The sequence below is a fragment of the Nylanderia fulva genome, unplaced genomic scaffold (genome assembly GCF_048542155.1).
Source record: "Nylanderia fulva isolate GAGA-0341 unplaced genomic scaffold, ASM4854215v1 Scaffold45, whole genome shotgun sequence".
NCBI classification, from domain to species: Eukaryota; Metazoa; Arthropoda; class Insecta; order Hymenoptera; family Formicidae; genus Nylanderia; species Nylanderia fulva.
Window position 1 is genome coordinate 35,172 of NW_028190532.1, and position 27,837 is coordinate 63,008.

General features: G+C 39.2%; 3 protein-coding genes across 4 annotated transcripts; 2 read left to right on the top strand and 1 right to left on the bottom strand.

Annotated features, from left to right (window-relative positions):
- Positions 1–297: 297 nt before the first annotated feature.
- LOC114933236 (calpain-D) lies at positions 298–14,750 on the top strand. 2 transcript variants are annotated; one of them, XM_029305713.2, is made up of 11 exons: positions 298–1,100; positions 1,673–2,034; positions 3,102–4,468; positions 4,639–4,878; positions 4,977–5,369; positions 5,515–5,816; positions 5,908–5,944; positions 6,355–6,680; positions 7,045–7,387; positions 7,491–7,669; positions 7,748–14,750. In XM_029305713.2, exons 1-11 carry the CDS (start codon positions 730–732, stop codon positions 7,926–7,928), a joined length of 4,101 nt encoding a protein of 1,366 aa, XP_029161546.2. In that variant the 5' UTR covers positions 298–729; the 3' UTR covers positions 7,929–14,750. The 2 variants fall into 2 exon arrangements, with proteins under 2 accessions (XP_029161546.2, XP_029161547.2); XM_029305714.2 differs by lacking the exon at positions 298–1,100 and adding an exon at positions 1,277–1,437.
- A 788-nt stretch (positions 14,751–15,538) lies between these two features.
- On the top strand, positions 15,539–18,559 carry SmydA-5 (SET and MYND domain containing, arthropod-specific, member 5). Its single transcript, XM_029305717.2, has 6 exons — positions 15,539–15,643; positions 15,778–16,307; positions 16,515–16,892; positions 16,990–17,325; positions 17,659–18,000; positions 18,122–18,559. The coding sequence occupies exons 2-5, from the start codon at positions 15,877–15,879 to the stop codon at positions 17,963–17,965; spliced, it is 1,452 nt and encodes a 483-aa protein (XP_029161550.1). The 5' UTR covers positions 15,539–15,643; positions 15,778–15,876; the 3' UTR covers positions 17,966–18,000; positions 18,122–18,559.
- nord (neuron derived neurotrophic factor nord) lies at positions 18,069–27,172 on the bottom strand. Its single transcript, XM_029305716.2, is given in 10 exon segments — positions 18,069–19,199; positions 19,201–19,269; positions 19,846–19,968; positions 19,970–20,005; positions 20,184–20,417; positions 20,654–20,779; positions 20,781–20,892; positions 21,056–21,356; positions 22,213–22,343; positions 26,825–27,172. Coding segments are annotated over 10 exon segments (1,686 nt in total). The 5' UTR covers positions 27,079–27,172; the 3' UTR covers positions 18,069–18,899.
- Positions 27,173–27,837: the final 665 nt, after the last annotated feature.

Consider the following 27,837-nt stretch of genomic DNA (forward strand, 5'->3'; position numbering starts at 1 on the left):
TTTATATAATTATATAAATAATAAATAAAATAATTATTTATTATATTTATATATTAATCAATTCTATTATATAAAAAATTATATAAAATTATTTACATATTTATATAAAAATTCTTATATTATTTCTATAAAGATTTCTATAAATTATTTTATTATATTTAGAGTATTAAAAAAAAAATAAAAAAAATATATATATATATCAATTTAAATTAAAAATGCGATCGACAGGGATCAGGGCGCAAAACTTCGCTCGGCCGTTCCTGGGAGAACGCAAGGGGAACGAGAGGGATAGTTCTCGACGGAGAGGGAATTCGACGGGAAAGATGGCCGTCGCGGAACATATGACAAAGAACGGCGGGCTCCTGTCGCGGCATCCGATGACGGCGACATCCTCGCGGCGACGTGGTGGACGCGGCACAGCTGATCGTCGCTGTTAACCGCCGCCCGTCGTCGGGGCGTCGTCGCGTACCTCCTGGTGCGACGGAGACGACGGGGCGACAGGCAGAAGAGGACAAGAGGAAGGAGAGAACGAGAAGTGCGTGTATATATCCGTGTGTATCCGTGCGCGCGTGGGTGTTCTCGGTGGCAGCGCGACGACACTGTCTCTCTCTTTGTCCAGGGGTCGGAGAATCGTCGTCGTCGTCGTCGTTGTGCCCGACCGACGTGGGGTGACATAGCGGTGATATATTAGCGCGGCGCCAGCGGGGGAGCCATGACTACGCGTGGAGAATGGGCTCGATCGCGTCGGTGCTGCAGTGGCATTGCTCGGAGTGCGCCCTGATAAATCCTACGGAGAGCGCGAGATGCGCCAGGTGCGGGCTGACGCGGCTCAGGAGCGACGAGAGGGTCGGCGGCCACCTCGCCGCGGAGCGTAGCGGACGAGCAGCGGCGAGGGGAGGACGCGAGGGGACAGAGGACGGGGAGACGTCGTCGTCGTCAACTACATCGTCGTCGTCGTCGTCCGCCACCTCCGGGGAATCGACGCCGCCGACGCCGCCGCCGAGGACGGACCGATTATTGGCGGCGCGCAACGTCCTCACGGAAACGGCATCGTTACTTGTCGGCCAGCGCGACGAATCCCGACGCGCTGTTACTAACGGGTGAGGGTCGCGATTTCATCCCCTACCCTTTCCCTCCCCCTCCCTCCCATGCGTGTTCGTGTTATGCCTCGAGGAACCGGCGATCTCTCTTGTCAAACTCTATGGGGATAACTATGACTTGTTTGGATCCGTACTATTTTGGTATTAAATGTGATTATCCGATTATCAATATGTGTGTCATGTTTATGTTGAGCAGTGAAGCATAATAAGATCATGTTAGCTGCATTTAGATCTATTTCCCTCTGTTATGTCTCTCTCTGTTTAGTCTCTGCATGTTTTTACTTATGTTGAGAGTTGCTTACATCGAGTTAACAAACTTCATGTATGGCGATATTAGGTAATAGTAGGTCTTTTTAAGTTATTAAAGAAATTTAGTTTTCTAATAGTAAATATAATATTGCCTGTTTTTGTTTATATGAGGCAAATGTCATATTATGATTCTATTTTTTTTTCTACGTTCTCACATGCATTATGATTGAGTTCTTAGAATGCAATGTTTTCTTGTTTTTGTAATACTGTTGCAAAATGTTTTGTTATATTCTCATGCGTCATGTGTTCCTATAAACTTGCAGCTCCGAGAGATATCTGTCTGCATTCAACGTTAAAAAAAATTTACATTGTGGTTCGTGGAATGGCAACTCATCTGAGAGGAAACCGCTGCAACGTTTTTCGTCTTTACCTTCTTTAAATACACAATGGACTTGTATTCGATGTTTATTGGACAATAACTGCAGTTCATTGATTTGCGCGGCTTGTGATGCCAATGCATCAATAGCTCGAATCGACGGAAAGAAGATTGGTGCACGCAAGAGCAAAAAGATTCATCCGCATAAAGAAAACCGTCTAAAAATCACCTCTGGATTTCTGCCTAATATTCTACCTGCGAATGCTGGTACGAGCGGTTCTGGTAATAATGCTAAAATTAATAATACGGGTGAGTTTTACCATTATTATTGTATTATATACTCGTATCATTTATTTATATATTATTATAAGTGTATATTATAATATATAGTAATATATATTATGAGTATATATTAACAATGATAAATTATTAAATTAAGGCCATGTGTAACGAGCAATACGATATTATTTTATTATTGAGAAGAAAATTCTTAATTTGAAATAATAATTATACAAACGTTTCGAGCTCTACTTGCTCCTCTTCAGTGCGCAAAAAAATAGTGATAATAAATAACGATAATAAATAAATACATAAAATTCTAATAAAATCCGCAATACATAGTCAATATAAGTTATATAGTTGAGTCATAGTTAAAACGCAAAATATATTTACAATGAATTGAGACCATTAAAATAGTTCAACAAAGTAAGAACCCAATTAGAAGCAGAATGATTCGTCCTGTTATTCATAAAATATATTAGAATTATTAATAAAAACTTGGAGTGACACTTATACATTACTCCAAATGAACCACTTATCGTTATTTGACGAAAGTCCCTCGATCTGGCAATGATTATGTTCATCCTCTCCAAATTATTTGATATTTGTTAACTGAATTTAAAGAATTTATTCAATTGTAAAATAGGATTCCACTAATGTGTATGTGAAAAAAAGATTAAAAATTATAAATTAAACTAACTACTAAAATATTGAACCTTTATGCTTACAAATTGTTCCGAATAACTTGAGATGACGATGCTTCTAATTGTTGTTGGCCTTATTGTTAGTACTTGACTGTTGTCTAGTTTTTTAAAAAGTCGAATAAATAGGTGTCAGATCTCACTTTTTTTGCGCACTGAAGAGGAGCAAGTAGAGCTCGAAACGTTTGTATAATTATTATTTCAAATTAAGAATTTTCTTCTCAATAATAAAATAATATCGTATTGCTCGTTACACATGGCCTTAATTTAATAATTTATCATTGTTTTTATTGTCATACGAGCTTGAGCATTGGTATGTGATGTTTTGATTAAAGTATATATTAATTTAAATGCACATTTGACACATCATTGAATCGTTGCTTTAAAATTTTCCAGGTATGGCACAGTTGACAAGTATAAGCCGAAACGAGAGACAAAGAGTGGACCGTAAAGACTGGATTTTACCATCAATTGGAGCGATGGAGTCCACTACGCTTCCGTATACAGATAACACCGATACCTCTCAACGCTCTCCGAAACGACACAGTCCTTCTATGTACGAACGGGTCAAGTCTAAAGTTAGTCGCTCGCTGTCAAACGGTTCGGTCGTTCAAAAATTATCGGACCACGTGGTACAAAGACCCACGAGCCTGGTGGTACCGGAAGCGCGTCAGGATGATGGCTTGTGGAGCTGCGACAATTGCACGTTGGATAATGCGCCAGGTTTGGAGCAGTGCGAGGCTTGCGACGCTCCTAGGAGTCCCGCGCCTTGCAGCGGAGTGGTTATCAGCGTACCAGCTTGGGTGCCGCGCGCGTTATCGTCCGCGGGACCCTTGTCCTACAGAAGATCTTTCTCCGACGCCGATTCCGTGGCGAACGTGACACAGAAGAAGACTGTGAATCGTAGAAGTCTGAACGACGAGGAACCGCCCGCGGTACCGCCGCATTCGATCGGCTTCAACTCAAGACCAAAGTATTCCTATATCGGGATCACGGATCCCGATATACCCCCGCCATTGCCAAAGAAACAGAGCAGTAAGTTAGGTCTCGTGCCGACGAAGGCGCACAGCGAGGCGACCAGTCCGGTGAGCGATCTACCGAACATGAGTCCGCTCAAGCGTATGTGGACTTGCAGAAAGTGTTCTTACGCGTACAACCCCTTGTGGTCCAGCGGTTGCGACATTTGCGGCTCGTCCAGGTCGCCCCCGTCGTTGACGCAACCCAGCTTGATTACCGTCACGAAGGACACGACTAGCTATCCGACGCACGCCCAATCGCCGATTGTGGTGTCGAGGGACAGTGTTAGATACATACCACCCAAGTCAGCCACCCTGGCCACGGCGGAATCCGATCTGGACGATCAGATCGATCCGCCGTCGCCGGTGTGGACGTGTAAAAAGTGCACTCTACTGAATGCCGCGTCGAGAACAACGTGTGAAGCTTGCTGCGGCTCGAAGCTGAAGAGCATCATGCATCTGGAGGATGCCACTCTGCGAAAGGGCGAGAGCTGGGTGTGTCCGTCGTGCACGCTGAGGAATCCACTCTCGACGCAAAACTGCAACGCCTGCAAGACCTTGGCGGATTTTCTCGAAGTTCCGAAAGATAATAGAGTTCTGGGTCAGCGGAGTCCAAGCCCGAGGCTCTGCTCGACCCCGACGAATTCCAAAGCGGTTACCCCGAGGCACAGAAATTCTGTAAGGAGAAACGGTTCGTCGGCGATCGACAAAAGGCACTCGAGGACCAGAGATCCTTCGCATACTCAAGTTAGCATCTTTCTTATGGAATTCTCAGAAATTTGTTATTTGCACACGATAATTCTTAGCTTGCCGATTCTTACCAGAGTTCTTACTTTGTTTTATTTCATTTCTTATTGTTTAGCTAATACAGCATTACCAGTTTTGTCTTATTCTATAATTTTCTTTACATATTTTAGTGGCAATGTAAATTGTGCACTTACGAGAACAAGAGTACGACTGCTCTTTGCGAAATGTGCCAAAGCTCGAAGTCGCTGTCTCAAATGTCTGGAGATAGAGGGATACCTAGGCTTGTTGAATCAGGCACTAGTACTCTTAGAATACAGCGGCAAGAGAGCGTGGTGATGGAAAATCTCAGGCAGCTAGAAGAGAGAGAAGCGTTAGAAAAATGGGAGCGTATTGTACGATATTGCAAAGAGGTAATGACAGGAATCTAAAGCATCCTGAGTGTGTGATTACAAGCATTGTAAATTGTTGTAATAAAAACTAAACTACACTTTTCACATTTATTTTGTAGACCAATGAGCCGTTCGTCGATGATTCGTTTCCTCCAGCTCCAAAATCTTTGTATTATAATCCTGCGGATACAAAGGATAATCACGTCGTCCAATGGAGAAGGCCACATCAAATTAACGTGGACTCAAGTGTCGATTCTAAACTGCCTTGGGCTGTCTTTAGGACACCCCTACCCTCTGATATCTCGCAAGGTGTCTTAGGAAATTGTTGGTTACTATCGGCTCTGGCTGTTCTTGCTGAAAGTGACGAGCTCGTGAGAAGAGTTCTGGTCATGAAGGAGACATGCCCCGAAGGTGCTTACCAAGTTAGACTGTGTAAAGATGGAAAATGGACGACGGTGCTCGTTGATGATCTATTACCCTGTGATAAGAGAGGTCACTTAGTGTACTCTCAGGTATATCTCGTCTGTATGTTACGCATTGTAAATACTACATATGAAGTATTTGATGTGGATATATCTCATTATATCTATTTACAAATCCGCTTTATTCTTATTTGTGACATTGTTAATGACATGTGCATCTTTACGCATGTTGAAGGCAAAAAGAAAACAACTGTGGGTGCCGCTAATTGAGAAAGCAGTTGCTAAAATACACGGCTGTTACGAAGCTTTGGTATCCGGCCGTGCCATAGAAGGTCTAGCGACGTTAACTGGTGCCCCATGTGAGAGCGTGCCTTTACAACCTTCAGCATTGCCAAGCGAAGACGAACTTGATAGGGACCTAATATGGGCACAACTCTTGTCCTCGAGACAGGCTATGTTTTTAATGGGTGCTAGTTGCGGAGGAGGTAATATGAAGGTTGACGAAGAAGAATATCAACGTAAGGGTTTAAGGCCCAGGTAAATTGAAAATTTACTTTATTCATGTTATTGGTTTAATGTACTTTATTTTTTGCTGATCGTTTCTATTTAAAATGCACGTCTTTTCCAGGCATGCGTATTCTGTCCTCGATGTTCGTGATGTACAGGTAAGTTTCAGACAGATGTACCTAGCTTAGCATTTAAAGTTCCTAGCTCCTGACCGACCATGTTGGAATTGTGACGTCAGAGGCGAGAAAATACACACTAAAAATTCTTAGATGTTATTTCGAAATAAAAAGATATTTCGATGAAACAGCACTTCAGATGGTTTTAGCGCATTCTTAAAATACCTCGAAAATTATTCTTTTCTCTTTATGATCAATCAACAGTTGTTTCATCGAAATATCTTCATTTAAAAATTGCATTTAAGAATTTTTAGCGTATGCTTTCTCGTTTCTGATGTCACAATCTAACATGGCTTCGGCGAGAATCTAGGAGTCTTAAATTGACTTGGCTTGAAATATGTTATATCGCACTTATCGTCTCGATAATAAAAGAAATTTATTAAATTACACAGGGGATACGGTTGTTACGATTACGTAATCCTTGGGGTCACTATAGTTGGAAAGGCGATTGGTCGGATGATAGTCCTATATGGACTCTGCAATTACGAGAGATGCTTATGCCGCATGGTGCTTCGGATGGTGTCTTCTGGATATCCTTCGATGACGTCCTAAAGTATTTTGATTGCATTGACATTTGTAAGACAAGAGTCGGATGGAGCGAAGTGAGATTACGTGGCACTCTTCCTCCGTTGTCGTCCCTTAGACATTTGTCGTGCGTCCTTTTAACAGTGTTGGAACCCACCGAAACGGAATTTACGCTGTTCCAAGAGGGTCAGAGGTAAGATTATTGTACTACTTTTGAGCAAGCATATTTACAGGGTGTTCCATAGGAAATTACTGAAACTAATCAGTTGTCATTTTTTAATGCATGCAGGTATTGAAAAAATAAAAATTATGTTGGAAAGAGGAAAGTCTGCAGTTTTTAATGGATATAAATAAAATGTTTGTATACCAGTATATTTTATTGGTAAAACATAATGAAAAAGTGCTAATAAAAAAAACTATAGACTTTTCTTTTTTCAACACGATTTTTCTTTTCTCAATAACTGCATGTATTAAAAAAATTAGAGCTAATTAGTTTTAGCAATTTCCTATGGGATATCTTGTACAATACATAATACAAATATATAATTTTATTTTAGAAATTCGGAAAAGTCGCAACGTTCTCAACTGGATTTGTGCGTGGTAGTCTTTCGCACGAGATCTCCGGCTGCTCCGGAAGTTGGTAGACTAGTAGAGCACAGTAAGCGGCAAGTACGCGGTTTCGTCGGCTGTCATAAAATGTTGGAGAGGGATCTTTATATCGTTGTGTGTTTGGCTTTTAATCATTGGCACACTGGAATGGAAGATACGTCCAGTTATCCAGAATATGTTCTTGCCATTCATAGTTCAAAAAGGCTTCTGGTCGAGCAGATATCACCGCCTGCTTTTGTCTTAGCTGATGCTATTATAAGCCTAACATTGGCTAAAGGACAACGGCACGAAGTAAGCAACACACTCATTATATAATATTTATTATAACATAATAATATATTAATATTAACACTGTATTAATAAAAATAATTGCTTGAATTCTTGTTGAAAACAGGGTAGAGAAGGTATGACTGCCTATTATTTAACTAAAGGATGGGCCGGTTTAGTTGTAATGGTCGAAAATCGTCATGTGAATAAATGGATTCACGTAAAATGCGACTGCCATGAAAGCTATAACGTCGTGTCCACGAGAGGACAACTCAGAACTGCCGATAGTGTTCCCCCCCTTCATAGGTGAGAGATATCATTGAACTTTGTTTTTCGTTCGACACGAGATTATATTTTACATTATTTTCAATCACTCCTTTCCAGACAAGTCATCATAGTTCTAACGCAATTGGAAGGTAGCGGAGGTTTCTCAATAGCACATCGACTTACGCACAGATTAGCTAACAGTGGAAATTTGCACGATTGGGGACCGCCTGATACACAACATTGTCCTCAAATTGATACTCAGGTGGAAGGTTTGCACAGTCCTCGCTTAATAACATGAAGAATAAAATACAGAACGAATACGAGCTGGATATTACAGGAGGAAAATACTGTCAAGTGTAATCCTCGAAATGATCCTCGGAACGTCGAGAGAATTGACTGAAAAAAAACCAAAGCAAGCTAGAAACATTTCAGCACTTACTAATAAGACGTTCTGAAGACATTAGAATACTCTTTGTGCTTTCTAGCTGATGATATTCTACGGATGCTCTTAGCGTTGCAACATGCTCAGCATTGGACGTAATACAATAAGTAACAATTAATGTACAATGGTTCTGGACCCAGTGATTAAAAAACAGATCTTTCGAGTAGATAGTGGTTCATGCACTCTGCGCGCGTTGACGGGGAAAAGGACGAACTTAAAATGAAAAAAAAAAGTAAAATAAAATACGTGCAAATTAAGTGTTTCTGCTGGAACCATTGAACCCCATAAAGAAGACTTATGGAAAATTGAATATTTATGAAGAAACAAGTTGAACATTTTGCTTGTTATATAAAACAAAAAAAAATTATTTTCTCAACTTAACGTTTACGCGTCGTAAGAAATAACAAAAAAAATCTAAAGATTACATAAATAATATAATATAAAATGAAACCATTAGAGAAGACACATTATATAAGGATGTGTGTGGACACCGTACACATTGTTTTTGGAATTGCTTAGAATGTAGTACGATTATATCGGATCGGGACATTTCCGATTTAACCAATGTTTACATGCTGATCTTATTGCTGTAACACGTAAGGCCGTATTCGAAACCCGCATTTAAGAGAATTTCAAGTCTTAGTTTCATTCAATGTGTGCACACATGCGCAATATAAAAAGAGAGGCTGGAATTTTATGCAAGAATTTCTATGTATCAACTGGTAGGGTAGAACATTTATCTAGATTTTGTTGTTCTCCTCCCCGTCTTACATTTGGAGAATGTTAAAAATGGACGTAGCAAACTGTTATAAAGCGAGAGAAAGAGAATTAAAAATCTTTCTTTAAGGCTTTTGACTCCTCATTGATCATGTTGGAATTATGACGTCAGGGGTGAAAAAGCACACGCTAAAAATTATTCTTGGATACCATTTTTAAATGGAAAAATATTTCGACGAAACATTATTTCAGATGGCTTTAACACTTTTAAAATATCTCGAAAAACTTTTTCTTTTGACAGTCAATCAACAACCGTAAAATGATGTGATATCAGACTTTGTTATGTGGAATGTGCAAAGACCATACAGATTTGACCTTATATTACAGTCATTTTACAAATGTTGATTTATTATAAAGGGAAAAGGATAGTTTTTGAAATATTTTAAGAATGTGCTATAGTCATCTGAAGTGCTGTTTCATCGAAATATCTTTTCATTTTGAAATGGCATGTAAGAATTTTTAGTGTGTTTTCTCACCTCTGACGTCATAATTCCAACATTGTCAGCAAGGAGCCAAGAGAGACTTAAAGTTTTTAAATATCTAAACTCGTTCACTGCCATTCTATGCAATGTATGTATGTAACTTTTTGTTTCTATTATAAAACCGCATGATTAATTTTAGTAAAGGTAAGTTGAAATCGTTGGATATTCCTCGCTTATTAATTATTATTTTACATTAATAAATTAATTGCAAAATACACACAGCAAGTATGGCAGTTAACGGATTAAACATCATTAATTTCGTGTTTGTATGCTTTTTTAAAAAATTGTGTTTTGTCCATCCAGCCGATATCGTGGTCGTAAGATGAATCTTTGTGGAAACTCGATATTTCGGTTTTAATGTCAAACTGCCATAATTCCATGTTTTTAGACAATGGTCAATTGGTATCCGTGTCTCGCTATGGCAATTCTATCGAATCAAAAAAAAAATTGTTTAGGGCTCTCTATATACATTAAATGTGGTGATGCGACAATACGCGATGCTGTGATCAGTCAATAATGCTTTTGACTCGAACCGAAAATTTAATTCTCTGTTAAGATATCTTTTATTTAACAGAGAGACTGAGAGGGAGAGAGAAAGAGAGAGTGAGAGAAAGTAAAAGAGAAAGAGAGCATTGTGAACACTATTTCAATCAATAGTACAAAATTCCCGTCTACTCTCTAAATTTGCTCGTTTTTTATACTGAAAATGAGTGGAATAGAATTGTATAAGTTTTCTTTCGAGACATTTTTTCTGTTGACAATTTATAAATTATATGATGCTATAAATTATATAATACTATAAATTATATATTGCTATTAATAATTTAAATTGCATCAAATATAGCTTAAATTATAATTTTTATTCAAGTTGAATTAGTAAATATCACTTTATATCGATTTTTACACGTATCGTATTTTAAGTTGCGTTAGCTTATAGATTGTTCGAGCCACTTATTTCGTATCGCAAATCGTGATCCCACTTATGCGATTGTCTTTTGCGGAGAGATAAAACGCAAGCGAGACGTTTATTTCCCCTTCCTCCCCCTCGACGATCTCAAAACAGCAGGCCGTATTGTTTTAGCGAGGCCTAAGTGTTAGTAACTATAGTTTTAAGAATTAAACGAAGAAGTGTATAGTTTCAGGAAATGTCCGTTTAAACAATCCGTAAATGCGTGTATTGACGGAAATACGTCCAGATAATCAATCTTTACAGCGTGACGCGCTCAAAGTTCAGTAAACGTTTATGAGTCTGAGAATTAATTCTCTCGCGCGCGATGACTTAAACGACGCCGACAATTTCAGCATCGATCTGTCAAACCAGTTTGTCTGTCAAAACGTCGTTTAATTCATTGAAATATTCGAGGGATTCGTTCTCGAAATATTCTCTACGAGTAATCTTAATATTTGCAGTAGATTCTGTATTCAGTGGCCTTCGTTTACAAAAAGATACTAGTTTCGTAAATATAAGACACACACACGGACTACCGGAGTTGTGCGTTTCAGGAAATTGGGAATACGAGATCTTGTAGAGTTCGTTAAAACACAAATAATTCTGAGAGAGTGGATGCAAGAGGCTAATTAAAAGAGAAAGAGAGAACATTATTACCCCGTTCGAAACGTACAATACTCTTATTGTGAGATCACGCGCGCACATTTCTTAAACAAAACCGTATAAGATAACTGAAGGAGCTAGCGAAGGAATCTCATTTTTTGTACCAGGCATGAGTTGCATTTTACGCGAGGGCAGTGCTTCGGAGACTAATTAACGGAAACGCTAATACACCTAGTGCCATACGATAATGTCGTCGTAATGACGAAATTACTCCCCCTTCTCTCCCCTTCGTCCCCCCCTTGACGATGACCGTACAACATATTCGCATGTCATAATATAAGCGTTCTCTTCCCCTACCCCACTGCGAAATAAGCAAACAAATAATCTATTTTACATATTGCATAATCATCGAGGCTAAAGCGTTAAGAGAGCGTTTCCCGTTTCGCGGCGTTTTAAGACCGACCGCACTCGTTTTGTCAAAACAGACTATGAATAAAATGTTAATTTATTAACGGTAAAATCTCTGCGGTGCACGCATATTTTATCTTTTTTCGTGCACGCGTGCAGAACAAATCGATACGAGTCCCACGTGGCAAATGGGAATCTGTTATGGGATCTCATCAAATTGCGTTGCTCTGAGTTTTTTTTTTGAGCAATTGTTTTTTCTGAGCAATATCAATATATTAATTAATATATTATATACATAATATAATATATTAATATATATTGATACATATCAATATATTAATATATTATTAATATTGCAAGGAAATTGAAATTGTGTTTGAAATATTCACTAATTTCAAATATTCAAATTATATCTCGCAGATTTTTATCGTCGAGTGGGACACGATATACCGATGTATCGAAACTACAACAACCGACGTTATTCTACAGCTTGAAAGTATAAAGAAAATCATGTAAATGTATGTCAGTCACAGAGATAAACATTTCAAACAACATATTGAATAATATTGATTGTTCTAGTTTCGCACCGTTTTGATATATTTTGATATACAATGGAAAAAAAGAGGGCAAAGTTCGATCGTCGCCGTTCTGTCAAACAATCACCGCGAAGGATTCTGCACAAGCTAGAAGCGGACAAGATGTGTTACATTTTTAAGAGCAATAACTCATTGTGCGTTTAGCGCTACGCCTAATTCATTTCGAACAATTTTCGATTAAATAACTATATATTAGTGTTTTTAAAACTATGTCAGAGATTTTGAAAACGTATTCTAGGGGTCAAAATAAGAAAAAAAGTTTCTATAAACATGAATCCAAAATATGTGCTTTTTTCCGAATTATTAGTCTAAAGTTGGAAGAAAAAATCGAAAAAAGTATTTTCACAGACCGTTGAAATTTTGCATTGCATAATAATTAGTAGTGAATATTTCATTTTTATGTGGTTTTACAATTTGATCCAATTTTGAGGAGATATGGGGTTGTTAATTTTTATATCTGGACTCATGTTTATAGGAATTTTTTTCCCGTGTATTCATATTTTTAAGATATCAGCTGCATCTACCAATTCTCAGTTGGTCTTTACATAATCACGGGGGCTTATCGAAATTCCTTTCTCTACGTTGTATCTCTGAAGAGTGAGCGACTTTAAAACGGAATAAAGGGCGTGTGTTATCGATGCAAAAACGAGCTCTTAACGCTAAACGCACGGCGAGAGTGCAGGCCTACGTAAGCACAAACATCCTTTACGGAGGAAGTACCATTTGTACATAAAGACGAATATTTATTCTATTTATGGGAGAGTGAGAGAGAGAGAGGAGGGAAGCCGGCGTTGTGTTATATTTGAGTTGTTTTGCATGTGCTTCGGTGTTTCCGTCACACGCGGTTGCAAGCCGCGCGGCGAGTTTGTATAATGCATTCTATATAAATATATATATATATATATATACACACACAAAACACACATACACACACATTTGCATAGCGCAGTTAGAGTGATATACCGAGATCGAGATATGACGATGACGTGCGAGGCGTAAAGATCCGTTCGTGTCCTCTCGCGCGTCGACGACGAGCATCTCGTTTCTTACGTCTAGAGAGATCTAGTTTGGTTTAATTATTATTTTTATTTATTATTATTTATCATTTTAAAGCGCGACGCCGTCACGCGAGTGAGACCGGCGGATTTTATTTTTACGGACGGTCGCATGCCATCGCAGAGTACCTAGGAAATATATTCTTAATATGTGAAGAAAATATAAAAGAAAAAAATTAACGGTGTCTTCGTTGTATTTGTATAAATAAGGTGTAAAGAGAAAAAAAGGAAAAAAAATGAAATAGTGTCATTCTCATGAGCGACTCATAACTTCGTAAGTGATGCTACATACGTACCGGGTGCATTCTAAATTGCATACAAGCGTTAAGTGTATCCATCTAATTTTTTATAATCTCGATACGGTGGAATTGGAACGACCGAGATGTGGATCCGATATAGTATAATAAATCGTGATGTCAAAAGTTTTACAAGATCGATTTTAGGATGTTCAAAAATTAGATCGACAAATTTTGAAGGGAAAAAGAAGACTTAATCAACATTTTTTTTTGTTAAGGCTTATACTTTCCCGCAATGTTTAGTTTTAATACTATAAGATATGAGTTTGTGACTTTTCAGTTTGCCATCTTTTGTATTGAAATTAATGGAGGAATTTTTGAGCATTTATTGTAAAAAGAGTGAATTACTTTTATATATTTGTGTTCTGTTTTTTTTTAATATTAAAATATAATTTAATTTTTCCTACTTATTAATACTATTTATCGTTTAAGTTACAAACTCCTATTTCATACCATATAGTATATAACATTTTTTTTGTTAAGGCTTATACTTTTCCGCAATGTTTAGTTTAATACTATAAGATATGAGTTTGTGACTTTTCAGTTTGCCATCTTTTGTATTGAAGTTAATGGAGGAATTTTTGAGCATTTATTGTAAAAAGAGTGAATTACTTTTATATATTTGTGTTTTGTTTTTTTTCAAGATTAAAATATAATTTAATTTTTCCACTTATTAATACTATTTATCGTTTAAGTTACAAACTCCTATTTCATATCATATAGTATATAAAATTATAAACGTAGAGAAAAATAGTATTAATAAAAAATATTTATTTTGCAATCTTCTATTTCCCTTCAAAATTTGTCGATCTAAGTTTTTAACATCTTGTTATAGTACGCCAGAGAATCCCCGATCAAAAATTGAGATTCTGGCAATTTATTTCGAGAAAGAGAGAGGTGTCTCTTTGTTCTAATTCCACAGTGCGATAACATTGATTTTTCTATAATTTCAACGTAATGATCCTTGCGATGAAATTAAAATCGAGATGGTTGAGAGAAAATTGACAGGATCAGCTGATATCAAGGATGAAAGAATATATTGTGGCAAATGTTATATATATCATACGTATCGCGGATTATCGACGACCTTTCAAAAGAAAACGTACTTTAAAGAGAGTCGAATATAGTAAAATATAATATATAGAAAAAAATGATGCCGCGCTTTTGGATGCGCGTTCTTCACTTTTATGTCGTTCAGCTCGCGGCTGTGATCATTTTAGAAACACCCATGTACGAACCCGAACCAGCAATCAACTTTGTGATAGTCTGTGTACCGTATCTGGTGAACATCGTTAAACTAATCCCCATCCCCTATAGATAAGGTGTAATAATTATTAGACTCTCATCACACACATACACACAGACACACACACACACACACATACATACATATACAAATTCACACGCAAAGGAGAAAACATATTTACTACGTCATAAAGCGATAATGAGATTGTGTTGTCCCCTGATTTGTATCATGTAGGCACGTTTAATAATAAATCGAAATATTATCTAGATTGTCTTCATTATTTCCAGTTTTGCGATTTCATATTAATTTATCCTGAGATAGTCATTGATTCAATTAGTTGAAATAAAATTTACAAGAAAATATAATTTTATTTTTTCCGTGCTATGAGTTTGAGATAAATTTATCATTACTATATCTAATACTACATATTATCGGTATTATATAATTATATACAAGGCGTTCCATAGAAAATTGTTGAAACTAATCAGCTGTCATTTTTTAATGCATGTGCGTAGTTATTGAGAGAACAAAAATTGTGTTGTAAAGAGGAAAGTTTACAGTTTTTAATGGATATAAATAAAATGTTCGTATATCAGTTTATTTTATTGAAAAAAGTAATAAATAATATTTATCATTATAGTTTCTGTAATTATTAGCACTTTTTCATTACTTTTTATCAATAAAATAAATTGGTATACAAACATTTTATTTATATCCATTAAAAACTACAGACTTTCCTCTTTCCAATACAATTTTTGTTTTCTCAATAACTGTATGCATTAAAAGATGACAGCTGATTAGTTTCAACAATTTTCGATGGCACACCCTGTACATAATTTGTCCTAAATATAATTTGTTCTAAATACATAAAATCGTTCTACATATTTTTCAGGAGTGATAGAAAGAAATTACAATATAATAAAATATATGTATATTGAATATAAAACATAAATGATTTATGCGTTCGCGCGATTTATATGCATCAGTCAAAACTCTTCCTTTCCGCAGCCTTAAAATAGTAACGTGTACGTCCGGCCTATAATTAAACATAGCCGCCGTGCTTAGGAAATGCTAAGCTGTTCAGTGCGATAAAGTTAGCGGCTAGTGCATGATGTTTCCGTAATGAATAATTCCGATTTAGGCCGAAAAAATCGAACGAGTGAGTAAGATATATAATTTCGAAAGTCCAATCAATTTTCTTTTTCAAATTAAAAAAATATAATAATAAAATAAGTAGATAAAATAAATAAAAAAAATCGACAGAAAGTGCAAAGTCCAGTTTTTAATTTGCAGTTCTAAATTAATTGACGTATCGGATGCTGCAGACAAGATAGAGGATCCAGAAATCCAGAGCCTTCGCTGCTAAATAATCTCCGGGTAAATAAATCGAGCATGGAAAGTTCTGCTCCTAGTCACGGCGTGTGTCCGGTGTGCGGCAAAAAGGCCACCCTGAAGTGCGGCAGCTGCAGACGCGAGTTTTACTGCGACAAGTCGCATCAGTCTCAGGACTGGCCGCGTCATAGGTCCGGGTGCATCGCCTGGAAAATCGGTCGCGATCCGGAACTCGGGCGACACTTGCTGGCGACCCGGGACCTGGCGCCGGGGGACGCGATCCTGTCGGAGGCGCCTTTGGTCTGGGGACCGTCGACGCACGGCGTCGCGCAGTGGATCTGCGTCGGCTGCGGGTCGAGATGCGATGACGTGGATGCGAGATGCCGCGGGTGCCTCTGGCCCGCTTGCAGACCCGATTGCGAGGGACTGTCCGATAAAAAGAGGCACCGGTCCGAGTGCGCTCTTCTTGCGCGCGCTAGAATCATTCCCAGGTATATCGCGTGTCCCGACCAATAATGTCCAGGCAGAAATAAGTTCGAGCCTTAATTAGCGAAATGTCTTTTAATGAAGGTAGGGGTTTGGGGAAATTTATTTAATCGCGCGAGCCGTCGTGAAACATTAGACGCGAGCGTTTCTCAAGTCACACTTGTCTTCGTCCCATCGTTAACTTCGCGGATTCATGACTCTGCGTCCCGCAGATGCGAAGTTCTGCTGGTGATTCGTATGCTGATACTGTGGCGGACAAGATCGAAACGCTGGACGTCCTTGGCCGAGCTGCAGAGTCACGAGAGTTCGCGGGGACCCGGCACGGAGGCTCACGCCGAGGTGACGAGGATAAGTCAGCATTTGGGGCCGCTCTTGACGATGGCCTCTGACTGTTGGGACATTTTGCCCAAGATCTGCGGACTGATCGACGTGAACGCGTTGGAGACCATGCCGCCCGAAGGCTCGGTAGCGATTTACGAGAACGCGTCTCTTCTGGAGCACTCTTGCGTGGCGAATACTCGACACAGCTTCCGCATCGACGACAAAGGCAGGCCACGTATCGCGATTTACGCCGTCACGTTCGTTAAGAAGTAGGTATTCATTTCCCTTCAAGATCATTTTTCGTCTTTCTTAATTTTCCAAATCACATCTTGTGTGAAAGATGATTTATTACGACTCTGTTTTCAGAGGGGAACACCTGAGTACCATGTACACCCACGCGCTTTGGTCCACCAGGATCAGACGGGAGCATCTTCTCGCTACCAAGTATTTTGCTTGTCGATGCAAACGTTGCGCCGATCCCGCGGAATTGGGCACGCATTTAGGGACTCTGAAGTGCCCTTGCAAGAAAGGACTCATGTTACCGAACGATTCTCTGGACTCGGACACCGACTGGTCCTGCAACGTGTGTCCGGGAACAGTGACGTCCTCGGAAGTTGCGCAATTAACAGATAGATTGGAGGAGGAAGTCACGGGAGTCATGAAACAGGCGACCGAACACACTTTATCCGAGCTTCTGTCACGGTAGAGTAACGTCTGTCGTCCTCCAATATTTATTTATTTGCGTTAGTTAAAAAGCGTATTTATCATCACTATTTAATGAGGAATTAACCCAAGTAGAACAGAAATTTTTTTTGGAATCCAAATTTGGTCAATATAACTTATTACAAATTGACATCATTTTGACTTTTCTGTTCTACTTGAGAAATTGCATAGATTTTTAAAAATTTAAGACATTGACATATTCTATTTGTTTATGATTTATGATTGCTATTATTTATCATATTGTATTATTTGTATTGTATTAAGCATTTATAATTTTTATGTGTAAAAATTAAACGTCTTGTTCATTTTTAGGTTGACGGTGCTGTTACATCCCGGTCATCAGCATTGCATATCAGTGAGTCATTCACTGATACAATTGTTACCACCGAGCAGTCCACAAAAGTCCGAGTTATGTAAGCTCATCCTAGATACGGTAACCCAATTGGATCCTTATGGTGCACGTTTGGCACTTTATACGGCGGTTACTTTGCGAGAGCTCGCGTCGTGCCCTGGTGAGAACAAGCGAGCTCATCTTTCCAGAGCAGCCTCGCTGCTGAAGACAGAGCCGCCGAATTCACCCGGTCAAAAACTTCTCAGACTGATCGAAATGGAACTTTGATCTCGATTCCTCATAATGATGATAGAAGAACGAAGGTAGCTGTATTTTATTTTTTTTTTACTTGAACGAAGTGTGTAAAATGTGTTTTTTTTTATTACAAATCTCGCATTATTTGTCCCCAAAATTTATTCTTCTCTTTTTCCTCGATGTTCACAGATACACAGGTAGCCATAAAAGTGGTAAAAATATTCAATTTAACTTACTTATTTATAAAGGATAAAAAGTGTATGTATAAAAAGGCTTATAATTACGTAAAGAATGTACATACACGTGTTACGCAAATATCAAAATATACGTGGATGATGACGATGATAATGATGATGTACGCTCTTTATGGTTGCTCCGCATTTGCCGCGGGTTGTACATTATACATGGTCGTAAAATCTAGACTAGATGAGTGTGATGCCACACGAAATACGCCGCTGAACGAAAATTCTGAAATCCGGAAGCGGTTTCTCGCCACACGTGTTATATTTATACGTCGATCTGCGTTCCCGATGTTCGTCTCATGTTTCTAGTTGGCGAACAAATTTAACAGCAAGATAAAATAAGAAAGAGATATATATTATCGAAGTAAAAAAAATTTCAGTTTAATTTCAAATTTTCGCACGTGTTATCTTTTTTTGTACCTTGACAGAGAACAATTTTGAAGAGAGGATATAAATATTTCGATGCGAATCTCTCGCGCGTATCTATTACTTTATAACAGCTCGTAACTTCGAGCCGCATATATATTGTTGTGAAAAAATAATTTACGATACATATATTTCGATTCTCTTGAAATATCGCGGACGGTTTCGTCTCCTTCCATATTATACCGTTTAACGAAAACAAGCTGACCTTGCGGAGACTCACCGAGAGAGGACGGTGGGTTATCGGTGTCGCGTCGCTTTATTATATGGTATATTCGCCTTGACGGAGGAATCGCGTTAGATTACGTTACGCAGGAACGTCGCGTGCGCACACCCAGCAACGGATAGGACAGGGACTGGCTCTTGAGCTGGGCCGTGATCTGCAGGAGATAGGCCTTGCCGGGCTGCAGCCTTCTCAAGGTGAACGGCAGCGCGCGATCCTTCGGAGGGCTGTGCTTCTCCTCGCATACCTCGAACGTGTACTCGGACCGCCTGCGCCGATGGAGCCCGCACTGATCCGGCAAGGTCGCGACGCTGGTCAAGGACGACGAGCTCCGCAGCTCCTTCACCAGGATGCAATATTTGGCGGCGCCGGCCGGCTCCTACGCCTATCGTCACCTCGTGGCAGGTTCTCAGAGATCGGTACTCGCGTGGCGGACTTCGGGATGGTATCTGCGAATCAAGAATAGCGGTGTCCAATTCGCGCTTTCGAATGGACAAGATTTGGGAGACTCGAGCTCATCATCGATGACTGCGATTTCCTGCACAGTTTTTTATATTGTTGTAAAGTATCCATCAAATATATATGGGATTTTAGCTTTTAGTGGAATTGGCTGCTTTTTTCATATGTTGTAGTTTATGTCCTGCTGAAGAAAAGATGTAATAGCTGCGAAGCTAAATATTGGACAGTGATTACTGAGTTACAGTTAGTCAAACAATTCGAAGAGCCCAAGTTTTTCGTATTTAACTAGCTGTAAATCAGTAACTGTTTAATATTTAGTTTTGAGTATATTATATTTTTTGTTCAGTAGATTATAAGCTACATATGAGAAAAATTAGCTAACTTTATCAAGATTTAATTTTATATGATTAGTAGAGTTTTTGAATTTATATAAAATCCCAAATGTGCAAAATCCTTTGAAAGGATGATAATTTGAATCATTCAGAAAATGATTGTTTCCGTGACATTAGACAGAAGAAAATAGAAAATAGTACACACATGTAAATTTGTCTCTGTCTGTAACGTACTTGCGGATAAATGGTGAATGATGACTCCTGTGTGGCTAGCACTTTTATCGTGGATATTCGAACTAATTCCTGCGGTGTGGTCGATATACGTAACGTGTACGTCTTACCGGAAGGTAGAGGAGGCTACCCGCAACGAGGCATATCCAACCACCTCCTTTTCCTATCGATCAAATAAAACACGCTTTTGTAATAAATAATAAAACATTTCGATTAATGACAGCTCAGCTGTTCTATGTATGTACATATGTATACAAATTGTTAAAAGTTAAAACTCTCTCTTTCTTTTTCTCTCTTGAGATTTACAGTTGACATTGGTCACATTTGATCGTAAACTTTACCCGCAGTATCCCTGGCCCGCTCAATTTCGCCTTCACGATGCCTCCGCCGCAGGGAAGTATGTGAAAGGTGCTCGAGGTGTTGTCCGGAGGGCGATAACGAAAATTGACGAAACCGTCTGTCTTTCGCAGATTAGCCATAGTATAATGACCGGTACGTAACGTCAGCTCCGGCGTCTTTTTGAACCTGATTGTGTCGATGGCGACCCGATTAGAAACGTTATTCCGGGTGTTCACCTGTATTGGACGACATACATTTTTCACTTAACAGCTTATATAACGTTAACACGCGAAATATAGTGCTTTATAATCAAATATGTAATTCTGACAGAGAATATAAATAAAAAAATCTGCTCTACGAAAGAGTTGGAGAAATTAATATTTGCGGTCATTTTTCGTCTACGACTATATTTTGCTTCACTCAAAACCAACTCGCGCGATCGATTCGATTCAACTTGACGAAAGAGACCGACCACGTATAGAGTAAAGTTGTACGTAGTATCGTATCTCATCCTATGAAGCGTCAGCTTGGTCTGTCGCACGCAGTGCAGACCTTCCGGGATGCCCCGATGGTGATGCTCCTTCGAGGTTCTCGACGTCGCTGTGCGGATGAGTTTTCAAAACGTTCTGCGCGGCGCAAAGCGTCGAAGGATGTGACTGCGCGCCCGAAGTGACAGCTAAACAGTAGTTTGACAGGTGAGGATCTACGTGGCTGGAAAAACAAATGTTCCGTCTCAAATGCAAATTCTTCTTCAAACCTCGCGTACCAAGATCGTCGAAAGTATGCATTCTTAGTCCTCTACTCTTCGCGGACGAAGAATGAAGCGGATATGCGGCCTTTTCCGCGATTTTTTCAAAGGGAAGATTGTGTGTACCTTTTGTTCCAGGATATCGTTAGACGACGTTTGCTGCGTCGTTGCTGAAATCTCAGCGAGCGATGTCGATGCTCCTTCTCGCTCGCGTACAGGAGCCCCGGAACGTGGTTCAGGGCGCTGGACGTCGCGTACAGGAGCACCGTTCCCGCCGAGCCGTTGCTCGCGGATTCCACGGACTTGATCTCGAACCAGTAAAGACCGGCCCGCGTCTTTGGTATAGTGAAATTTTGGTCGTCCGCGCCCACGTATGTGAAGAGAGGCGAGCCCGGCTTCAGAGTCTTCACGGGCCACCGCGTTTGCACTACGTGGTAAAGTGATTCGGAATCATTCGATCGATCTGCGGAGTTTGCAGGACCGCCCGATTATTCGAGCTTCGTCTCATCCATTTGTCAACTTACACTAATGACTTATGTGTTTCTTTTCTTTTGTTATTCTTGATCGTTTCGATCATTTTCGCTAAAGAGTTGTTCAAATATAACAAAATATATTGCAGTTTTAAAATATTAAAAAATAGTACACTCTTATTAAAATATTTTACATCAATTTAAATTAGAAATAATATGGCAAACAATTTTTTAGTTAATGAGAAATAGAAAAATTTTTAATTAATGAGAAATAGAAAACAAAGATACTGCTATCCATATTGAATCATATAAAGATATAAAGCTATAAGGGAAAGAAATTATCCTTGGCTTTTTCAATCATTTTCGCTAAAGAGTTACGGCCATTAAAATATTTTACATCAATTGAAATTATAAATATAATGTTGTAGATATAAACTTTTTTTAAAATAGGAAATAGAAAGAAAAGATAATGCTACCTATATTGAATCATATAAAGATATGAAGCTATAAGGGGAAGAAATTATCCTTGATTTTTTCAATCATTGATAAAAAATGATACAAAACATCTTACAATCAATTTAAATTATAAATAATACAATAAATAATGATTAAAAATATATTTAAAAAAATAGGAAATGTGAAATAGAATAAAATCTTACTATATCGAATCATATAAAGATATGAAGCTACCGACAAGATGCGAATAAGCAGCGTCTTATATTGATGTGAAAATAATATCGGTGCAAAATGTTGAGCGTGTTGCTGGCTCTTTATTTTTCGATTATTATAAGAATGAGCAGAATTTCACCGTACACTTCACTCCTTCCGCTTCCTGATCGTTTTCGGGCGGCTCCACGTAACTGACCGTCCAAGATATCGGGCCGCTGCACGGGCTAACGAGTAACGTGAGAGGCGGACCTTCCCGTGGGCTCAGGTAATAGAACCTGCAAGAATTTCATCTGCATCCAGTTTGATATTGGTGTTCGCGGCACGTTGAGCGTACGCAAACGTCGAATAAAACGCGATATTGTATAACGGAACACATCGAAGTATCCCGTTCGCTGATGACACTTTATTTTTAATAACTTTATATGTATACGAGATCGGGCTCTTACTTCGACTTTGCGGATTTGCCGCATTCCGCACGTGTCGGCGCGGAAAAAAATTAACTACTATAGATAAATTTTAGCTGTCCCTATATTACTACCTAAAATTTACTGGCTACGGTAACTAATATTTTTAGCTACAGTTTAACAGAGAACAACGGCGAATTCTATAGCTAAAAAATATTAGCTAAAATTTCTCTTAGAATTTAAGCTGTAAATCATGGTAATCAGCAATATGATACATTGAAAGAACTTTATAAGAGTTTCTCGGATTAAATAATTATCATTAAAAAATATTAATATGTACGTAGTAAAGTTAATCGAACATATTTTATATCTTATTGTGGTAGATTTTCATATTTTTTGTTGTAGTAAAAATATGAATCAGAGAAACTCTTATAAAATTCTCCCAATACCATATTGTCCCATAATTACCATGATTTTCAAAGAAATCTCTGTATACACGGAAAAAAATGAGCTATGTACAATATCTAAATTTCAACTCTTATAAAATTCGTCCAATATCATATTATCCTACACAATTACCATGATTTTCAGGATAAATTCTAAGAGAAAATTCTCTCCGTGCAGAGGAAGTCGCAAAAATCACCCACGATTTTAACCCGACTCGTTATCATAATCGGCGTCGATCGGCTACGTTAATTCAGAATTCAGCTGGATAACGTGCGCGGATGTTGCGAACATCGTAATCGACAATAATTACCCGGTAGTCAGTCGGTTGCGATCATCACGAAGTCACGCATACCGTGCATTATACCGTGTATCCACCCGTGTCGTTATATTTAGTCACTCAATGTTTGAGAGATCGAACTGATACGATATACACCTCCCATCCTCCTCTTCTCCTTACGGTCATCCCACTCTCTTTTTCTCTCTTCTTCCTCCCGCGAAAGTTACACCGGTTAACTTTACGCCTCGACGATGCTGCGCTCATCCTGTACCGCCCTCGCTCTCCCTCATGTGCATCTCGTCGTCGTCGTCGTCGTCGTCGTCGTCGGGACCGTCCTTTTTTTCTCTCTTTTACGTCGATGTCGAGCGGCTCAACCCGTTCGCAGCCGCCGCCGTCGTCTTCGTCTTGGTAGTCTTCGTCGTCGTCGCCGTCGTTTGCGAAGAACGTCGAGACGCCGCTGCACACGTGCTCTCGTCTCTTTCGCGCGTCTGGCGGTCGGTGTGTGAGACAGCTATTGTAAAATTAGCGTCGGGGCACAATGCCGGCGTCGCGGCGTCTGGGGTCGCGCAGCCACGACCCCCGTGGTCTAAATTCAGCATCATCGTCGTGAGTCGCGTCCGCGGAAGAAAGAAAGAGAGGCGGGGAGAGCCCCGAATTGATCCTGTTAGACGGTCTGTTCTTCTCTCTCTCCCTCGTCTTCCCTGTCCCCTCTTTGTCGCGGAGTTTTCTCTGCCGGAGTCTGCCGCAAGTTTCGTGGAAAGTCGCGACCGAGATAGGTAGGGTTTCTTTTTTTTTTTTTTTTTTTTTTTCAAGTCAACGCTCTTTTCTATCCCAAAGAGCGGTGATCCTCTGGAGAAGGTGCGACTAGACATGTCGCAAGAAAAATGAGATAACACCGATGACATTGATATTAGTGAAATTGAAAGTTGAATTTGGAATTGGTCTAATCTCCCGAAAAATCACCAGGTCGTATTATGAATTTGAATCAAACTTGAATTTATATTTAATTCTCTGTTTAGGAGCAAAAACATGGTGTTAAAATATGTGCTTTTACAATTGATATATACATAATTTTATTTATTCAGTTTTTAATTGATTTTCTGCAATAATTATAAAATATCAAGAATATGTCAATTATTCTCTCGAGTTTTAAGAGGTTGAAAGTAAAGGTCTTTTTGCGAACGTTAAGAAGATTTGAAACTTTGTTTTTCAAAAAGTTATTGAATTTGTAATTTGATTGTAAGCTTGCGGGGAACAAGATTTTATATGTAATGATCATTTTCAAATCGTAAAAAAATTGACTGTGAGATCATCACTTCTGGCAGTAAAAGACGCCATTTAAAAATCCGCGGCATGTGGTATCAGCGAAGTAGAAAGTGTCGTCGTGGCCTTCGTGTAGTACATTTGCACGCGTGAAAATATCCGAGGTATGAGGATCCAGGAAACGGTCTCTATTAATAATTCGCCAAATCTAATTCTACTTTTATTGTTTGTTGTCGAGAGATGTAAATCATCTACCACATCGAGCTGAATTTCTCTATCAGTACGAAAAAAATGTTCTCGTGCACAATTACAATTTATTAAAGCAATTAAATGTTACAAATTTTTTTTCACGATTTTTAAAAAACGGCACGAATAATAATTGTTCTTTTTAAACAGCTGGACAATAAAGAATTTGCAGAATATTTATGGCGCTTAGCAAAAGTAAAGTCATCATTCAAGTCTTTCGCATCGTGTTCATTAGATTCCACAGCGCATTTCTTCAACTTCCAAAGACTTTCGTGAATGAGAAATATTCGAAATGTCTGTTCTCCGTAAAATTGAAAATCTGTAACCGCCGAGAGAAACAGAGAAACGTGTGTAATTCTGTACCTCGACTTCAGTCAGAGTTTCGTGGAAACCATCCGATAGAAGGATTTTATGACTGCGTAGCGTCGCGACGGATCGGACCATTAGACGCCGGGTACATATTGTAAGGGGGTGTAAAGGGATGTATGTACATACAAAAGGACACAATAACGGAGCGACAAAATTTTAGCGTCCCATTCAATCGCGCGTGCAACAGAGTCGGCAGTTTTCATTTTTTTCTCTCAACTTTAAACGACTATCCAGCCACATATATAAGCAATAAACGATTACTCTCAATTAAGACAGTTTGTGGGGTAGATTAAAGCGAGCAAGGGTGAATCGAACGACTTCATTATTCTTCCTATTCAATTAACATTCCGCTTGTTCTCCGGTCCTACTCGAATCACTATTATCTAAAGTAGTTATTGCAAAATTTCCAAACGTTCGCGCGGATTGGAGGGAAATAAAGTTGTAAAACTAAAAAAAATTTCTTTGAACTCGTGGAACTAGAAGTTGATTTTTACGACCCTCGTCGTCGAACGGTGTTCATCTGCTTTTCGCACGTGCTCGTTACATCTCGCCATGATCATTCGTTCGCGAGTAAAGGAAAATATTGACTCTTTCTCTGCGTTGCGGATCGAATATATCGAATCGCTATGCGTGTACGCGAAATGCGTGCATCGAATGACTGTGAACGAGCCACGGTTGACGAAACGCGGCACGGGGTGCGTGACGTTACTTGTAAACGTTCTCGCAGTTCACTCTCTCTCTCTCTCTCTCTCTCTCTGTCTCTCTCTTTTCGTTGTGTGCGTGCTCGCGTATCGAGCAAACAATTTACGCACTCAAAAATAGTTGGTTAAATATTTCGCTACCACTACACAGAAGCGTACGCACGCGAGTATATAATCGCGCGTGCTAACTTTGCCGCCTGAAATTTGCATCGAAAACGAAAAGAGCGATCAGCTGGCGCACGAGCTGGCTTCCATTATAAATTCACAACTATATCGCGAAAAATAATTATTCGAATATTTTTTATTTTTGCTTCGTATACAATTAATTATTAGTTTCAATGCCAAATTAATTTCTTTCTAACATCTGGCTCCTTTTAACCGGTTGATATTTTAATTTGTGTATTTCATATTTCAGAATTTTATTAAAATTCTGAATTGTCAATTTTTAATTTTATTTAATTTTAATGTCGAACATTCCTGTAATTGCATTGATTATATTAAATAATTAAATGCAAGTTGCTTATAAATAACTTTATCGCCACAAAAAGGTAATAAAAATAAATTAGTGTTAAATGAAAGAAAAATACTCTAAAGCAAAATCAAATAATATAATTGAAAGACGTTTGAAGACTCAATGCTATATGACATTTTAATACATAATGTATAATTTATCACATTATAATAATACTATCTTATTGATGAAACTTGTCCAAACTAGATGTATATACCTTCTAGTTTCGGTAAACTCGATCTTTCCCAGAAATTGATTAAAATCTAAGAAATTTGCAAGGAAAATGGAGTAAAACCAAATGGAACACTCGTGCAGATTGAATCGCAACAGTAGTGCAGCGTATTATAATTATCCGGACTAAACACACCAGCAGTCATCTCGGATAATCGAAATCAGGCAAAGTCAGATCGTCAGAGAGTCAGTCACCGCCGCCAATAAAACGATTACGGGCGATATCCGACTCTCGTCGTACCATCCAACTAATCTTCATCACAGTGATAAACCTCTACTACGATGAGACAATCTACTAAATACTCACTGAGAGACGTTGCCGGGTCTGATAGTCGCCGGTATCTGGTACTCGGGATGCAGCACGCCGGTCCGGTTGAACTCCTGAACGCGAGTCGGCTTGTCGGCGCCGAAGGGTCTCGGACTGCCGATCGTCCGGTAGAGTTGCTGCTGCTGCTGCTGCTGCTGCTCGGAAGGTTGCTGCCTGGCGCAGAAAGGGCAGCCGGCGCATCCGCGCGCGATCGACGCGAGTATCATTAGGATGCTGATCATGACGCACGACATGATGGTCCCACCCGCCCCTCGGTCCCTCGAGCTAGATACAGCAACGACGACGACGACGACGTCCGTCGTCCAGTGGCGAAGGAGTTCGACTGTGTGCTGCCGAACGAGCGAGCGAACTGCCGCCGCCGCCGGCGGCCGACGAAACGAAGTAACCCCTCTCGCTTCCTAATCGGACGACTTCGCGTTCGCCCCCGTGTTCTGGGAAGAACCCTCCTTCTCCCCTCGCACACGCTCTCTCTCTCTCTTCTCTTCTCTTTCTCCCTTCTTTATTTACATCGCGCCCCCTCATCTTTCTCTCGTCTGATCTCTCGTGTAGCGAGCTTGTTACCCCCTCGCGATCTTCGAGAGAGGAACTGGTGTTCACGATATGTGGGTGACCCTAATCCCGTGGGATGCTCGTAATAATGTGTTTATATTGTTGCTTTACGCGTATGGTAGACGACAGTCACATGAATCGAACAAGCTCGTCTCTTTCGCTCTTCCTTCTTATTTAAGAAGCGTCGTTTAGACGAATCCAACCAAAGATTATTGTATTATCTTTTCAAATTCATTCAAGAGAAAAAAAAACTTCCTATAAACATGGGTCCAAAAATGAAAATTAGTAGCACTTGCTCATATCACCGTCTCAAAATCGCATCAAATTGGCCAACCACATGAAAATGAAGTAAACTATTAATTATTAATTATCTCCAAGAGCTGCAACACATTTGTGACCCAAATTTACAGGAACCTTTTTTTTTTATTTTGACCCCTAGAATA

Coding starts and splice junctions, on each gene's coding strand:
- LOC114933236 (XM_029305713.2), top strand. CDS start 730: ATGGGCTCGATCGCGTCGGTGCTGCAGTGGCATTGCTCGGAGTGCGCC. Junction 2,035..3,101: donor TGCTAAAATTAATAATACGG/GTGAGTTTTACC, acceptor AAAATTTTCCAG/GTATGGCACAGTTGACAAGT. Junction 6,681..7,044: donor CTGTTCCAAGAGGGTCAGAG/GTAAGATTATTG, acceptor ATTTTATTTTAG/AAATTCGGAAAAGTCGCAAC.
- SmydA-5 (XM_029305717.2), top strand. CDS start 15,877: ATGGAAAGTTCTGCTCCTAGTCACGGCGTGTGTCCGGTGTGCGGCAAA. Junction 16,308..16,514: donor CGCGCTAGAATCATTCCCAG/GTATATCGCGTG, acceptor TGCGTCCCGCAG/ATGCGAAGTTCTGCTGGTGA. Junction 16,893..16,989: donor GCCGTCACGTTCGTTAAGAA/GTAGGTATTCAT, acceptor CTCTGTTTTCAG/AGGGGAACACCTGAGTACCA.